Source organism: Phaethon aethereus, assembly GCF_964289735.1.
Source record: "Phaethon aethereus genome assembly, chromosome: 5".
Classification (NCBI taxonomy): domain Eukaryota; kingdom Metazoa; phylum Chordata; class Aves; order Phaethontiformes; family Phaethontidae; genus Phaethon; species Phaethon aethereus.
This window is the reverse complement of record NC_138579.1, coordinates 4,076,741-4,094,299: the sequence shown is the minus strand read 5'-3', so window position 1 is coordinate 4,094,299 and position 17,559 is coordinate 4,076,741. Positions and strand designations below refer to the sequence as shown.

The following is a 17,559-nucleotide window of genomic DNA, read 5'->3' as shown; positions in this document are numbered from 1 at the left end:
TCACGTTAATACGTGGGGATGCAGAGGACTGAAAGCAGCTGCAAAAGCAGAAGGCAGCTACGGTAAAGCCAAATGCTTCTCCTCCTCTTTTCCCCACACTCGAGCCGCGGGGAATTGCCATGAACCACCCGATGCCGCGGTAAGCCCCGGCACCGCTGCCAAGCTGGTTTGGGAGCCCAGCCGTGCCATCTTCCCTTCAGTCACTTCCTTGCCTAATTCCTTTAATCCGGTTTAACGCCCGCCCGGAGCCTGGGGAGACGGGCTGGCTGCCCGTCCCCTGCCCCCCGCCCGCCTCTCCCCTCCCTCCCGCTGCCCCGCTTGCCTTCCAGCTTCCCAAAGGACCAGACCAGCAATCCCAGAGGCGTTCCGCAGGGATGCCCTTGGCCTTGGCATGCAGCACCTCGCGGCACCCACCTTTGCAGGCTGTGCCCACGTGTGCTGGCCCCCCTGAATGGGGTCGTGGGGTGTTCGTGGCCCCCGGCAGAGCCACGGCCAAAGTGCTCGGGCTCAGCCAGAAGGCCAAATCAGCCAAAAAATGAGGGCTCGCTCCCTGCTGACGGCACACAGATATAGAGGAGATGTTCCAAACGTGCCAGAAAAGGAATAAGCAAGAGGGAAGCTCCCCTTCTTTCTTCTCTATTCACCAAAAATGCCCATTTTCCCAAAAAACGTCGCATTACGTCGCCATCATTTCCCACTCAAACCACGCGCCACTGCCTGGAGCCTTCAGGTTTTGCTTTTCAAGGGAGACAGCCCGGGAGGAGAGGCAGACGCTGGCCTCCCCGCTGCCGGGGGGGCAACTCGGAGCCACCCCCGGGCCGCTCCGGCCAGGGCAGGTCCCCATCCCCCGGGTCCCACACCTCCCCGCGCCCTCAGCTGCGGAGTGTCCCTCTCCGCTTTTAAGAAGTCCGGTGGGCAGCTGATGCCGTCCCTTGTCCCCGAGGGGTGGCTGCTCCCTCGCTCCTCTGCGGCAGCTTGATTTCCCGATGGAAACGCAGACGTAAAGACCTTCCCAGCGCTTTCTCGCACTAGCAGCGTTCCGGAATGGAAATAAAAAAATCATTAAGGGTCGGCACAGGCAGCGAGGTGACGTTTTGGCATCTTGCATTTAAGCCGAGCAGACGTCAAACGTGCTGAAGAGACTCAAATTAATTTGGCTTTCGTAATGGTTCCTATGTGATTCTAGTAAAAGCAGGCTCACGGGGGGTATCCCGTGGCCAGAGGGCTCAGAAATTGGGGCCTGGCCAGCACACCCCACTCAGGGGCGGCTGAGACCATGTCCCTCCCCATGGAGCAGTGTCCCACAGCATCTCTGGGCGAGGGGCTCGTCTCTGCAGGATGCATCACGGCAAAGAGACTCGGCTCTTGGGAATTTCCTCTCCTTGCATGCACCAAACCTCTCCCTGGCTCACAACCGTACCTTTTTATTGCTGTTTTGCATTAAATTTCAGCCAAATCGTTTCCCTGACCACACTTGCCAGGGTTGCAGTCCCTCTTGGGGACAGTCTGCATGAGGGTGACTCCGCTGTAGCATCACCCTGTGAACAGCAGACCCCAGAGGGATAGATGCCGGGCGGTTGTCTCCCAGCCCCGCGTTTCCCGATGAGGAGCCATAAACCCCACAAAAAACCAAGCAGCCGGCAATGAGCGGTCAGCAGCCGAGCTGGCAGCCGGTGGGAGCGGATCCTCGGAATGAAAGCCACCAGGAGCATCTCGCCTTCGGGTTGTCCCCTGTGCTGCCATGGATGGCCCCGAGTCCCCTTCCCAACGGCGTCGCACGCCTCGGCAGGCTGGTCTCTGCGGGATGTGACCCTCTGCCATTTCCGATGCCATGGCTTCTTTTTTTTTTTTTTCCCCATCTTTTGCACGCCAGGCAGCTTTTCCCTCTGGCTTAGGAGAGGATTAGGCAACTGGTCCTGAAATTCCAGTGCGAGCAACCAGGTCACAACCATGCGAACAAATGCTCCGAGGGCTGGAACAGCTCTGCTGGGAGGACAGGCTGGGAGAGCTGGGGGGGCTCAGCCTGGAGCAGGGAAGGCTCCGGGGAGACCTTCCTGCAGCTGCCAGGGCTGAGAGGGGCTGAGGAGAAAGATGGGGACAGGCTTTTTATCAGGGCCTGTAGCGATAGGACAAGGGGTAACGGTTTTAAACTAAAAGAGGGCAGATTCAGACTAGATATGAGGAAGGAATTTTTCACAGTGAGGGTGGTGAAGCCCTGGCCCAGGTTGCCCAGAGAGGTGGTAGATGCCCCATCCCTGGAACCATCCCAGGTCAGGTTGGACGGGGCTCTGAGCCACCTGATCGAGTTGAAGATGTCCCTGCTCATGGCAGGGGGTTGGACGAGATGGCCTCTGAAGGTCCCTTCCAGCCCAAATCCCTCTGTGAGTCTATGATTCCGAATGAAGCGCATGGACCCATGGCTCTTCCCAAGCTTTTGGCTCTTTTTCCAAGCCGAGCACTCACTAAGACACGACGGGGTGCACAAGCCCTGAACCCAGAAAGTGCCTTTGCCGCTGCTGCGTGCACAGATGGGGAAATAACTGGGGAGGGGTGACCGTGACCTCCGAGCGGCACGTGGGAGCCTGCCAAATCTGGGCACCCAGGCCTCCAGGCTTAATGGCTCCATCGCACGAGTTCCAGGACGGCGTGGGCAGCACCCCAGCTGCAGCCCCGTGGGCAAGGCACATCTCACAACCCGCCCCTCCACGAAAATTCTCCCCCCTCCCGAAATGCCCCAGCTGCAGGGTGCTGCCAGAAACCCGCCGGCAGAGCTTGAGCAACAGCAGCCCATGCCTGACATCTGCCCACACACATTTCGGAGGCCAGTAAACTTCCTGTGGATATTGGCTGCCCGACAAAAGTGACATAAATTCTGCCTTTTTTTAGGGTGATTATTTTTTTTCTCTATTGTGATAACAGGTAGGAGCTTGGTCTGCCTCTCCCTGGCTTCGGGACATACAAGTTTTAAGGAAGAGCTCAGAGGTGGAGGTTATTTCTGTAGCTCGGGGGCCAGGTTGCAGAGGCAAGGCAAAAATGTCATCACACTTCTATAAAACATAGTTTATTTTCACTTTTTAGGGAATTGGAGGCAGGCATCTCCCCTTCCCACCTCCCCTCCTGCCCTCTCCCCCCATCCTCGAGGCTTCACCCCACCGATGCTCCAGGCAGGTGACGCGTTTCCTCCGGGAGCCAGATCTACCCTGAGGTGCATCTTCAGCACAAACCCACACACGATTCTGCATGTTCCTTTGAGACATTTATTATTTAATTTGGGGTTTTTTGGGGGTTTTTTGGGTTGTTTTTTTTTTTCACATCATCTCAACTACCGAACTGCAGAAAAGCTCCAAATCTCGGCACCTTTGGGTGCTGCAGCTCTCAAACGGATGAGATGCCCCACGTGCGATAGCGCAAGGACACTCTGTGTGTTGGATGCCGGATGAACGGGAGCCACGAGCCCCCCAGCAACCCCTAACAGCAGCGACGGCCTCGGGACAAACCCAGCTCACCCGGTCGGATGCTCCTTACCCAGGCGGGGACCAGAGCCCCAAAGAGCAACAGGCACATCCCACAAAACAAAATAGCAGTGCTGAAGGATGCTGCCCGACGGGGCGGGATTGATGACCTGAATGTTTCTGCACTTGGGTTTTTTGGGTTTTGTTGGCTTTTTGGTGGTTTTTTTTTCCCAAATAAAACCTCAAGAGAAGCGATGCCCCTGAGCAGGTTTGTCGCAGGGTGGTGGAAAGATGAGCAAAGGCTCCTGGTCAGGCAGCCCAGGAGGACGAGTCCTCCCCCGTGCCAACCCCAAACCCATCAGCAGCATCGCGCTGGACGTGGGTAAAGCGCCCAGCTGCGACCGAAACCTCCTGTTCCCCAGTTGGGCTCTTTATTCCCCTTGTTGGCTCCTGCACAAACGATGGGGCAAAGACAATTGCCAAATGGGTGCTCAGGCAGGGCCGCATCGCCCCGCCGATCGTCACAGCGCAAGGGAAGTGCCACAATTTGGTTTTTTTTCCTCCCCGGTGCCCCTCAGACGTGCTGGGCTGGCACCCAGCAGAGCCTAAAATCTCTGGGGGCAGAGGATGGACAGACAGACACATGCACACAGACCTACACCCGATAAAGTGCATTTCCTTAGACAATCAGCCTACCAAATAAAGGGGAATATTTGGGGATACACTGCTCCTTTCCTCTCCTACCCCATCCCTGGGGACTCGGGGGCAGAGATGGGTGCTTGCGGCAATGGTGGCCGCCCAGCCCCATCTCCAGGACCCGCACCCCTGCCTGCACGATGCCTTCAGCCCAAAACGACCGCGGGGACCTCGCTGGGAAGCAGAGGAGGAAGCTGTGCTCCCTGACAGCCCCCCCAGCAGTAGTGTTATAGCAAAGCCCCCCATGCTTCACCCCCCGAGCCTCCTGCAGCGCAGCTGAACGCAGCCTGTACCCTTCACCGGGCGGGAGCAGCACCATCTAAGGGCAGCAGCGATATCCAGGTACTCATCAGCCCTTCCAATCTTGTCCCACTGTGTTTTTTGCCCTGTGAGAGATCGCACTGGCTTTCCAGGGGCTTCCGAGACACGCGGTCCCACCGCCATGGGTATGGTCCCGGGACCATGGGCATAGTCCCACCCATACCTTGCCCGCCCTGCAGCAGATACGTCTCTTTATGGGCCATAAAAGCGTCGTTAACATCTGTCAGGGCTGTGCTTCACCTGGCAGATGTCTCCTGGAACGGCCGGTGGGTCTACTGCCCACAGGGGTCCAGCCGTGCTGCCAGTTTTGTCTTTGCGGGGGACAGAGTCTGTCTGCCCTGTCTCACGGGGGTCACCTGGAAAGCACAGCACCGAGCGCATGAACCGCAGGACCGGTGGCCTCAGGATGGCAAAAACCCAAGGGTCAATGATAGAATTAATAGAGAGAAACCTCAGGGCTAGGAGGTCCCAGTCGTGGTTGTCCACCTCCTCGCTGAACTTGTTCACGTAGGCGCGGATCTGCAAAACACAACGGAGAGAAATAATGCCAGGTCCGGGCTTCCAGGATCTGGCCCCCAGGCAGCTTCTTGGGGAGATTTGGGCTGTCACACTTGCTGCCTCCACTACTCTAAATGAACTTCTTGCTCACCAAAGCCAGGCCTCTGCTCTGCCCTCAGCACGCAGCGAGGCTTTGTTTAGCCCTACGGCAATTAAGCCAGTGGCTGCCTAAAGGAAGCGGTGGGTCTCATCTTGAAAACCGCATGGGAGGAATAAAGGTGCACGATGGAGAGGATGCGGGGTGCTGGGACCGCTCCAGTCCTCCCTGCAACATGCCGACTCATAGCAGCTGACGGAGCTTCCTGGAAGGGTGACTCAGCACTCCTTACTCATACGGGTCGGATTGCCACCCCCTCATTTTGGGGGAGAGGGGATGCTCAGACGGGGATGGAGCTGTGTGGCACGGGAAGCATGAGCATCCCCCTCCGGTTGGGACCTGATGGGTGCCACCCAGGGATGGTGCATCCCGGAGCACGAGGCGGCCACGGTGCAACCCGTACCCGGGACTGCCGAGAGCGCAGCACTTCCGAGGGCTGCCCTGGGCTTGGGGCTTTTTGGGGAAGGATTTTGTGGTCCTGTGGCCTTGATGCTCGCTGGGTGCGTGTCCCCGGGCTGCTCCTCGGAGGGCGGCTGCTGTGGGCAGCACCAGCCAGAAGAGAAAGTATCACACCAAGGAGGCACCGGCAGCGTTTGACAGCTCGGTTTGAGAGGCTGCCAAAATGCAGCCTGAACACAACCCCACATGGGAGCTGGGAGATGGGAAAAGAAAAGCCGGCTGTGCTTCTGGATAAGACTATATCCGCTACTGCAGGGCCCATGGGATCCCCACCAGTGGCACTTTCCCATCCCGTCTGCCCCAAGCAGACCCGTGGGGCCCTGCCCACGTGTCCTCACCAAGGGGTCCCACTTCATAACGAACACTCAAACCCGGGCTTTTTCAGGACATGGGGAGAGCCGCCCATCACGTGTGAGCCCACTGACAGGAGCTGAAGCATTTCTCAGGGTGTTGTGTCTGGTTCCCGGGATGCTCGTGAGCGCCTGGACATTACTGCCTTGTCTTTTCTTTGTCTTAAAACCCAGGCAGGCTGGCTTGGCTACAGCCTGTGGTTATTTTCTTTTCCCTTGGGAAAAAAAAGGGAGCACGAAGGGAAGGTGGCATCTATTTAAGTCCGTAGGCACAAAATTAGCACTGGCTGCGCTCCCAACCTTGGTGGGGCTCGCTTCTAATGGGAACAAAATGACCTGCCGCGGCGGCAGGCTCACACACACGGGCAGGGGACACGAGTGGCTCGAGGTGCTCTGGAGTCCATGGTGCTGCTGGTGTGATACGGCTCAGATGGATGAAAAACCTTTGGTGAGGAGAGCCCAGAGTCAGGGGACTCGCGCTCTCCCCTTCGTCACTTGGCTGCAGTGTTTCGACCCCGTATTTCTGCTGGAAGCCTCATGCACGGATGGGGTGTGGGCACAACCCTTGGGACGAGGCATGCTGTGGCCTGTGTGCCGGATCCCCGTTCCCAGCAATCACCCACCTCTGTGCCCGTGCCCCGGTGCTGTTGCGGAGGGGCGGAGACCTCCATCTAATGGTGAGGACGGCTCTTCCTGCCCGCATCTCCAGCTCCATCCTCTTGCCACAGAAATCTGGGGTAACTCTGCCCACCCAGCACAGATACCCACTGTCTCAGCTCACTGGCATGTCCTTCATCCCCGTCTTTGGATGTCTAATTTATTGCTCTGCCACCCCTCACATCTCCACCAGGAGTGACCAGCTCCCAGGAACCGCAGTGACGCCATGTAGTCCAGGGGACCTCTACCCCGGAACCTACCCGAGCCACGCTGCCTGGCCTCGGACCCTCTGCGAGGGCACCCCATCCTCCTGCCACCCCATCCTCCTGCCACCCCGTCCTCCTCCTGGCACTCAGGATACAGGGAGTGATTCTCGCGGTTCCCCATGGGATGCGCGAATTGCCCAGAGTTCTGGCAGAGCTGAGGTCTCCCAAGCTTCAGGAGGAGCTAAGCTTTGACCTCAGCCCTTGAAGTTTGGGCAGTGGAGGGGGGGGGAGCCTTATAATGGAAGGGAGAGAAATGGGGGTGCTGGGGAGAGGGACCCCACCCGAGGGGAGAGGCAGCCGCACTCACTGTGAATGGCAGGGAGCAGATGACGAAGGTGATGGTCATGATGGAGAGAAGAAGGAGATGGTCGATCTCCTCAGCCATGGAGAACATGTGCCAGCCGCAGCCGCCGGCCGCCCGGGGCTGCTCGAGCGTGGCCAGCCGGCGGGTCTTCTGCCCGCGGCGGTGCATGCGGGCCAGGTTGGCAATGACACTGAGGTTGCAGAGCAGCACGGAGAGGATGAGGAAGAGGAGCAGGGTGGCATAGAGAAGCGAGAAGGTGACGTTCAGCACAGACGCCTCTCTGTCGCCATTTTGCTGGAAGTAGTCCAGGTGCATCTGGATGAAGCACCAGGTGCCGGGGCAATACTGCACGTACCGCCCGAAGCCCACCAGCGGCAAGGAGCAAAAGGCCGCGGAGAAGGTGTAGATGGCGGGCAGGGCGACCAAGCCCGTGCGGGGGCTGAGAAAGCGCTCGTAGAAGTAAGGCCGCCCCAGGGCCAGGCATCGCTCCAGCGCCATGGCGAAGAGGATGAGCATGGTGGCGAGGCCGAAGAAGCTCATGGCGAAGCCGAAGTAGAGGCAGATGTGCCCTCCTTGCGCCAGGGCGGTCAGGGTGCTGTTGCGGTGATAGGAGGCCAGGACGAAGGGGCTGACGGAGCAGGTGCCCAGCAGGTCGGTGACCACCAGCGCCAGCACCAGGACGTGGAAGAGGGAGGGCGGGCGGCCGCGGGGGCCGCGGCGGCAGCGCAGCAGCAGCCCCAGGGCCAGGAGGTTGCCCAGGAGCCCGGCGGAGAACATGAGGGCGCTGACCCGCGGGCGGGCCCCGGCCGGCAGCGCCCCGCTGCGCCCGCACGACCCCCGGCCCGTCCCGTTCATCCCGCCGCCGCCGCCCGAATGCGCCGCCGCCGCCGCCCGCCCCGCCGGCACCGCCCCCCACCCCCCGCCCCCCGCCCCCGAGCCCGCCCCGCGTCGCACCGGGCCCCCGGGCGCCCCCCCCGCCCCCGGCCCCGCGCACGGACGGTCCCGGTACCGGGCCGGCAGCCCCGATGCTGCTGCGGGAGCCCCGAGGCACGGCGAGTCCCGGTACGCATCCGGTAGCCCTGCACACGGCCAGCCCCGGTGCCGGTCCAGGAGTCCCGGTACCCATCCGGGAGCCCCGCACACGGCTAGCCCCGCGGCCGGGCTGGGAATCCCGGTGCCGGTCCCGGAGTCCCGGTGCTACTCCGGGACCCCCGAGGCACTGTGAGTCCCGGTGCCGTTCCGGGAGCCCCGAGGCATGGCCAGCCCCGGAGCCAGGCTGGGAGTCCCAGTAACAGTCCGGGAGTCCCGCACATAGCCAGTCCCGGTGCCGTTCTGGGACCCCCGAGGCACTGCGAGTGCCGGTGCTGCTCCGGGAGCCCCGAGGCATGGCCAGCCCCAGCCCCGGAGCCCCGGGCTCACAGCAAGACCCGGTGCCAGGCTGGGAGCCCCCATGCTGCTGCGGGAGCCTCAGTGCCGGGCTAGCCCCGATGCTGATCTGAGAGCCCAGCAGCATGCCAGCCCCAGTACCAATCTGGGACCCCCCCCAGAGCCAACTCAGGTCTGGTCTGAGGATCCCAGTGCTGCCCCAGGAGCCCCGAATCACAGCCAGCCCGGTGCCAACCTGGGATCCCCGAGAGGCACACCTAGAGCCGGCACCGATCCAGCACTCCCCGACTCACGGTGATACCCGGTGCCAGTCTGGAAGCGCCCGATTCATGTCCAGCCGCGGTGCCGGCGCTGCTCCAGGAGCCCCAGGCAGGCAGCGAGCCCCGGCGCTGGGCCGAGCACCCCGAGGTGCGGTGAGCCCCGGTGCTGTCTCTGCCGACCTGGTGTGGGGCAGCCTACCGGGGAACCGCAGCTGCGCCTGGGCTCTGCGGGTGGGTCCGCAGAGGCACCCGGAGCCCAGAGAGAACACCCTGCCCCATGGCCAGCCCCACACCATGTCCCCATTGCCCCCCTCTCCTATATGTCGTTGGAGGTCCCCATGGGGGTGCAGCTGGTGTCTGGTCATGAGTGGGGTGTGGGGGGGACATCAGAGGGAATCCCTCTGCCCCCTGGCTAAGCGTGGCTTATCTGCCCCAAATACCAGCTCCAGGAAAGCTCCTTCTGCTGGGCTCTCGCTCGGCAGATGCCACAGGAAGCTCGTGCTGTTGTGTAGTGTTTCCCCAGCCATGATGCCGATCCTCTCCCCACCTTGCTGGGAGCAAAGCCTTTGCCCTTGGCCTCCGAGCTGGGGTCCGGCTCAGCTGGGGGCCAGGCAGAGCTCAGGCGCACCCCTTCACCCATGACCTAATGGGAAACCGTCCTCGCAAAGTGCTCTGGTCCCCCCAAACCCCGGTGAAGCGGTGCAGCGTTGACCAACTCAGCATGGACACAACAGGTTGCTGCCACAAGAACGTTTTGGCTGTTATTTTTAAAACCTTGCTTTTGTAACAGGAACTTCGTAAAGGAAACATGGTATACGGCAAACTCCAGGGCCGGGTGAGCTGTGGTTTGTGACAGCACCTCCATTTCCGACGAGCCGCTCCTATTTCTCGCTTCAGTTTTGTTCGCCACGCAGCTCGAAGGCTTCTCCGGCACGGCGGGGAGGATGCGCAGCCACCGTGCCGGTGGGAGCCCTCCCCATTCCCACGGCCAAAGCAATGGGTGTGACGGTGGGGAAGGTGTTTTAGCTGATTCCCACCGTCCACGCAGGTGGGCCAGAAAAAAGCACGTCCCAGGACCCCTTTTAACTCCCGCTCCCAGCCCTGCAGACCTGATCCAGCGGAGCACCGAAGCATGTGGACACATCCGATGGTGGGAGCGATCCCTGGTGCTTCCCGAGGGCTGGATGGGACCCTGGAATGTTCAGCCCTCTGTGGTGTCCTCAAAAAGGAGGTTAAAAATGGAGCCGAGGCCAAATCCTGTCCTGGTCCATCCACGCTGCAAGGCTGCTCATCTGGGGACCTTTTCGGAGCAGAAGGCACCCCGTAGGGTGGTTGCTCCAAGGCTTTTCCCAGCTTCCCGCTCCTTTCTGGTGTTTCATGTCACAGCTCAGGAAGGGGTTTTGGCATCTGCTGGAGCTCATTTTCCTGGCAGCTAATGGAGCCTTAAATACCCATTTGGGGCTTCAGGCTTCTCAACCCTCAGTCGCCTCTGATGGGATATTTTTGCAATAATAGGAAAATTGCAGGGCTTTTTTTTTTTTCCCCTCCCCCTTCCGAGCTCAAAACCAGGAACATGCCACTTGGTACAATCTGTCCCTTTCTTGGGAAGTGTTTGTTTTCTTTCTTCTGCTTCCATGTTTATCTCAGGTGTCTTGCCTCTAACAAGGACCATATGTCCTCCCAAAGGTCCTTGGCATTGTTTTCCCTAAGAGAAGATTTCCAGGGTTGTCCCACTTGGAGAAAAAACTCTGGGCTTGTAGGAAAGCTGCATGAATTTCATATAAACCCTGCAGCTTAGAGGACTCAACCTCTGGAGTTTGCTGCCTATGGTTGGGGAGGGCACCGGGATCCTGCTCTGCCCTTGGTGGGTTTCAAAGGACACCTTCGGCCCCGTGGGCATGGAAGGCTGGACTGCATGGGTGGATTTCAACCAAAAACCCATCTGACTTGGGTTTAGCAAAGCCAGACATCATTTTTCATCCTAAGCCTACCCAGCCCCATCCCTCATCTCGTGCACCGGTGCTGCCAGCAGCTTCATTCACCACCCTGGAAAAGCAGGGCAGAGCACTGGCGCGGCGGGTCCGGGTTTCGGTGCCTTGGCTTGCCATCCTGTGCAAGAACCTGGGTGCATGGGTTAAAAGAAAGAATCAAACCGCTCACCGGGCTGGTTGCGTCTTACAGCCCCGCAGGCTGAGTGCCCTGGCTCGGGTGCCTGGCAGCCGCAGCGCTGCTGCCTGCCCAGGCACGTGCCTGCCTGCTTCCAGAATGGCTGAAAAAATGCAGGCAGACAATTAAAAAAAAAAAAAAAAATCCCAACAAGGGCTCTTTGCAAGAACTAAACAATTTGCTGGGAAATGAGCTTGTGCAAAGTTGTGCCTGGATTTCATGAGCTAAAAAAAAAACCCCAAACCAAAAAACCTGACCGTGCTCGATTTATGTCCAGGAAAGGAGCGGGATGCAGGGTTAGGCGATGCCGGTGACACCAGTGACACTGTGAGCGTGGGACAGGGCAGCGGGCACGGTGCAACAGCTCCAAAAAGAGCATCGCTGGTGTGAGCCGCAGCCTTGAGCTGAGCAGCGTCTCTTTATTGCCTCCATTAAGCGGCAGGTCCGTCCCTTTGAGGATCGCTGGCACAAGAGCGATCTGGCGCGGAGGGGGCCGGCGGGGAGTGACTGAGCAGCGCGAGGAGCCTGGGAGGAGGATGCGATCCGGGAGGGCTCACGCAGCAGCTCTCACCTCTTCAGCGTTTGGCCGGACAGCCCTTGAGCCTCTGGGCTTTTTTGGTTCCTGTTCAGCAACATTTACAACTAAACCGCGTGTTGGAGGGACTTTTTAAATTAATTTTTATCCTATTTTAATTTTATTTTCATTTTTTCCAAGCTCAGTAATAGGAAGGGGCTCCGAGCTTTGACGTAACTCCTGAAGCTCCAAACCATATGTGTTCGGGCAATAAAAAGTGGGCTGCCCGAGGGAGCGACGTGGGGTGGAGAGTGGCAGCTCCCTCCTTGCAGCGCCCGTGCCGGTGCTCAGGCCGGCTGGGAGCCCAGCCCTGGCTGGGGACGTGCTGCCATCTCTGGAGAGGACGGCGATACGGCAGTCCTGGGCCCCAGAAACACGCCAAGGAGTGATTTATCTGCTCGGAGGGAGGCCCGGTGTTCAGCCGCAAGTGCAAACCTTGTCGGCTGCAGCCAAGAGCTTGGCTCAGCCGGAGGCAGCGGTGACCGGTTGGAGACTCCAAGTCTGCTCCCAGGGCGGGGAGGGCACCAGTAAGGGCAGAACGCCGATTAAAAGCGCTACCGAAGCCGGATGAGCGTGTCAAGGTCGCCAGGACGCCCAGCCGGGGAGAGGGGACGGTGCAGGGGCAGGGGGGTCACCCCGGCAGCCTGCCAGCCCCCCCCGCGCTCGGTGGCTCCGCGGTTTCTTTCCTCTGATGATGAACTCATGGATGGGCCAGACACCGTGGTGCGTGCATCACCTCAGGGCTCGGGTGGAGCCTGTATTCCTGCACCTTAATAAAGAACCTGTTGGGTTTTTTTTTAATTTGATTGCTGCTTTCCACGGAGCATGGTTGCCCTGGGCTTTAAATACACATATCGTGGGGCAGGGACCTCTCCCGGCGGGCTCTCCAGGAGTGAATCCTCCTTTGGGGACATGGGCAGATGATGGCCTGTCCCAGCCTGGGCACGCACCGAGCACCCACGGCTCGCGTTGCTGCACGCTCCTAGCCCGGCCATGCCTGGTCCGTCTGTCCCGAGTGGTGCACGGATCCGTACGGCGGAGGAGATCCCAGGCTGGGGGGTACAACAAGGTTTTTCAGAGCCATTATCTCACCTGGCCTTCATCCTGCCGCGGTGAAACAGGTCCGGCGAAAGCCACAGCGCAGGCTCGGTGCTGTTGACTCTGTGTTCCCACGTGAGCCATCTCCAAGTCAATAACATGCCAGTAACACGAAACCGATACGGGGACCAACCCTCATTTCATTTCTTTCTCCTCAGAAAACCCCGCTCAGACGCACTGAGCAAGGAGCTTGCAGGTTCCCCAAATACAGGTCTGCCCTTTTCTCCAGCCAGGATAGCCCGGCCGGTCAAACAGCCAGAGCCAACCCACCCAGGCCACCTCCAAAAAGCCCCAAGATAGATTTGCATGAGTTTCTTCCTTCAGAACCAGAATCCATTTAACACCAAGAGTAAATATTGCGTGAGAACTGGCAGGAACACGACTACACCTTGCTAAATAGAGGGAGAGAAGCATTTGCCCTGTGTGCTCCAAGGACACCAAACAGATGGGGACTTCGGTCATCATCATTTTTTTGGCCTAAATGGTCACTTGAGGCAGATACTAAATCCAGTTAATAAATATGTGTGGTTGAGGGGAAATGGATCTTTCATTAAAGTGATCGTTTTCTTGCATGCTTGCACCGTGAGGTTATGCATCCCAGGCTCTGTATTCTCTCAATTACTGCTGTTATTAGGGCTCAGGATCATCATAAAAACTGAATTAAAATAATTACAGCAGGACAGGTAGCCATCTGAGTAACACAAATGCAACATTAGTGCTTGGAGGAATCAATTTTCGAGAGAAGAGCAAGCCACAGCGGAGAAACCGCAGCCCTGCTCGGGGGATACGGGGTTAGGGGAGGGACGACGGGCACCCCGGGGAGGGACGACGGGCACCCCGGGGAGGGACCCCACCTGCCCCCCGGCTCCTCGCCGCGGCCGTGAGCTGCTGCTCAAGTTTCTGAGTCTCCACACCCCAAAAGGCTCCCTCACACCCCCTCACCCAGGCCGGGGACACCCCAAACCAGCCGCGGCTAACCCCCCTTGGCGTGGCGGGGGCTCACGTACAGGACACGGCGATGGAGCAGGGCTCCGAACCACTTTTATTTGACGGGGACACACACACCCCTCTCCCCCCTGTGCGTCCCCGCTGCCCTGAAGCCACACGCCAAAACCCTCCTGCTTTCCTGGAGCCGGGCGCTCCCCAAACCCTCCACAAAGTGCTGCTGCTCGGAAGTATTCACGGGTACCCGGGACCCCCCCCGGTTCCTCTCCGGGGCGAAACGCAGCCCCGGGGAGGGGGCAGAAACGCTTCATGCCCGCCTCTCGCTGCGAGCCGGACGCCGTCCCCACCTGCGACAGCCCCGGGATGCGCCGGGGCGGGGGCGCAGGGCCGAAGGCTCGCTCCTCATCCTCACCAGCAGCCGCCGGCTTCTGCAAGAGCCGCGCGCTCAGGGGAAGCCGAGCCGTGGGGTGTCTGTCCTGCGCCAGCCCAGCGGGCAAAACTGGCCGTCCCCTCCCGGGCCGGGCGCCTTCAGGGTGGCTTTCCGGGAATTCAGCCTCCGGCAAACCCTACGGACGAACATGCGGAAGACGGAGGTGCGGAAGATGATGAAGACCCAGGGGTCCACGATGGAGTTGACGGAGAGAAACCGCAGGGCGCTGAGGTCAGCGTTCTCGTTGAAATCGGCGGCAAAGGCCCCCACGTACGCCCGGATCTGTTAAAAACCCAAAGAAATAGGGAAAAATTAAAGAAGATCTCACTACGGGCGTAAAGCTGGGAGCAAAACGATTCCCGTGGGGGCAGCAAAAGAAGTTTTATCCCCTCAATATCCTTATGCATCAAATCAGCACCTGCTGGGTTGCAGACCCTGAAACTGGGAATTGGGGCTGACGACGGACGGTCGCGGCACAGGGGCACCGTGTCCCCGTCAGGGTCAGGGGGTCAGAGCCGAAGAGGTGGCCCCAGTGACCGGGATTTTTTCGCGGATAAAGGGAGCATCCAACCTCCGCAGGCTGCGGCGGTGGGTGCTGCGCTCGTAACTCGGCCGGACCGCGGCTGGACGGTGGCCCTTGCTGGGTCAAGGTCATTCCTCCACCTCCACGTCCAGCCTGAAGCCCTGCTTGTTTGAGCACCACTGAGGTCAAATCACTGGGGTTATTACAAAACCAGTACGAGCCCAGTCATGCCGGGGCTGCTGGTGGCTGGTGCGTCACGATATGGCTCCAGAGCCTGACAGAGGGGACAGGGAGCAGAGGTGGAAGTTGTCACCTAGGGCAGCGGCAGCACCCCCCCCATCCCACCCTCCACCCCCATTTTGGGATAGCACCCGCTGCAGCACCAGCTCTGCTCACAGTGGGTGACAGCACGGTGGTGCTGCAGGATCTGGCCCCGGGACATGGGGCACTGGGGGTCTCCCACCCCACCAGTGGGATCCCCATCCCTGGGGAAGAAGGGGGAGGATTTCAGGGAGGATTTCCCCCAGGTCGGCGAATTCCAGCACGGTTCAAACGGAGCTGGATCTAGGCGGGGGCTGGGGATGGGAGGGGGTACTGGAGGGTCTGATGCAATGACCCGACCTCCTGAGGAACAGCCGCTGGGGGGGGGAGTTATTTCAGGGGGCTAAAGCAATGAACCGACCCCCCCAACACTTCTAACACCTCTGGGGTAGCCCCAGAGGAATGGGGTGGTGGTGACTCGGGGTGGGAGAATATTCCAATGGGGTTAAAGCAACAACCAGAGCCCTGGGATGGGGTGGGGGATATTCTGAGGGGGCCAAAGTAATTACCTGCCCCTCCCTCAACACCTCTGGGACAGGGTGGTGGTGATGGGCGGGGGGTTGTCCACAGGGGTTAAAGCAATGAACTAACCCCTGGGGATGGGATGGTGCTGGTGGTGGGTATTCCGGGGCGGGGGGCAACCCGACCCCCTTGGGACAGGGTGGTGGTGATGGGGGGGGGTATTCCAAGGGAGCTAAAGCAGTGAACTAACCCCCTCATCCTGGGAGGGGGTGGTGGCACTGGGGCTTAGTCCATGGGGGTTAAAACAATGACCAGACTCCTGGGACAGGGTGGGGGACACTCACAGGGGGACAAAGTAATGACACGATCTCCCCAACAGCTCTGGGACAGAGTGGTGGTGATGGGGGTTATTCCGTGAGGGTTAAAGCAATAAATTAACCCCCAGGGATGTGGTGCTGGGTATTCTGGAGGAGGGGGGGCAACCTTCCAGAACGGGGGAGTGGTTTCAGGGGGGTTTATTCCAAGCGAGTTAAAGCAATAACCGGACCCTCAGGGATGGGGCTTGTAGTGGTGGGTTATTTAGAGGGGAGTAAAGCAATGAGCCACCCACCCCCCAACACCTCCAGGAGAGGGTGGTAGTGCCGCAGTTTATTCCAAGGAGCCACAGCAATGACCTGACCCCTCCCGGCACTGAGCGGTGGTGATGGGGGGGTTATGCCAAGGGGGTTTAGGCAGTGACCTGACCCCTGCGGAGAGGCTGGGGGGAGTATTCAAAGTGGGGCAAAGATTTGCCCCAAGCCCCCAGGAGCAGGTGGTGGTGCCAGGGTTTATTCGAAAGGGCAAAAAACCCTGACCTGACGCCCCCGGGACTGAGTGATGCTGATGGGGGGGCTGTTCGAAGGGGCTTTAGGCAATAACCTGACCCCCATGGAGGGGGTGAGGGACCATTCCGAGGGGGCCAAAGCAACAATCCAACCTCCTTTGGAGGAGGTGGTAGTCAGGGGGGATTATTTCCCAGGGGAGGCTAATGCAATGACCGATCCCAGGGGACAGGGCAGTGGGTATTCAGGGGGGCCAAAGTGACCACCCGAGCCCCCGGGGGCAGGGGACGGGGCGGGGGGCTGTTCCTGGAGAGGGGGCTGGTGGGGTTACTCACGATGAGCGGCAGGGAGCAGATGGTGAAGAGGACGGTCATGAGCCCCAGTAGGATGAGGTGGTCGAGCTCCTCCATGCGGGGGGCGGCGGCGGCGGGGGGCCCGCGGCGGGGCTGGCGCCGCGCCATGCCGTAGAGGTGCCGCATGCTGCTCACGTTGCAGGCGCCGATGGCCAACACCAACAGGCCCATCAGGCTGGCATAGAGGACGGGGAAACCGAGCTGGCGTGGCCCGCCACCGGCCATGCGGATGAAGCACCATGTCCCGGGGCAGTACTGCATGGGCACCCCGAAGCCCAGCAGCGGCAGGGCGCAGAAAAGGGCGCAGAGCCCCGCCGCCGCCGGCCCCAACGTAGCACCCAACCTCCGGGTGAGGTGCCGCCGGTAGAAATAAGGATGCCCCAGGGAGAGCCAACACTCCAGCGCCATGGCCAGCAGCAGCAGGGTGGGGGCCAGCCCGAAGAAGGCCATGAGGAAGGCGAAGAGCTGGCAGAGGACACCCGGCTCGCCCTCGGTGCGCCCGCCCGGGCCCAGCTCGCTGAGGCTGCGGTTGTAGGCGTAGGCTGCCAGCACGATGGGGCTGAGCAGGCACTTGCCCAGCAGGTCGGTGACCGCCAGCCCGCTCACCAGCACGTAGAAAGCGGAGACCCGCGGCGGGCGGCCCCCGGGGGACCGGGACCGCCGTCGGTGCTGGCCCAGCAGCAGCAGCGCCAGCACGTTGCCCAGCAGCCCAGCGGCGAACAGCACGGAGCTGGGCACGGCCGACTGCCCGCTCTCGATGTACCGGCTGCTACGGCACCGGTAACCCTCCGTCTCCATCGGGATATCCCGCAGCGGCGTGGGGTGTCCCGCACCGCACCGGGATACGCCGTACCGGCTGCCGGCGGCGACTGGCCCGGCGGGGCGGGCGGTCCCCGCCGGCGGAGGGAGGGAGGGAGGGAGGAAGGGAAGGAGGGCAGAGGCGGGGCTGCCCGGCCGGGGGCGGCCCCTTCCCGCCGCCCGGCCCCCCCCGGGCCGCGGGGGGCGGTTGCCGGGGCGGGGTGGGGGGCGAGCCCCGGGAGGAAGGACGGGAAGGGTGCCA

The 17,559-nt window shown here is 60.7% G+C and overlaps 1 protein-coding gene across 1 annotated transcript; it reads right to left on the bottom strand.

Annotated features, from left to right (window-relative positions):
- Positions 1–4,682: 4,682 nt before the first annotated feature.
- On the bottom strand, positions 4,683–17,559 carry PTGER2 (prostaglandin E receptor 2; the record flags this gene model as incomplete). The annotated part of the gene is made up of 6 exons (XM_082000952.1): positions 16,482–17,559; positions 14,116–14,301; positions 13,937–14,017; positions 9,354–9,449; positions 7,164–8,036; positions 4,683–4,988 (listed from the first exon to the last, which is right to left on the bottom strand). Exons 1-6 carry the CDS (start codon positions 17,295–17,297, stop codon positions 4,683–4,685), a joined length of 2,358 nt encoding a protein of 785 aa, XP_081857078.1. The 5' UTR covers positions 17,298–17,559.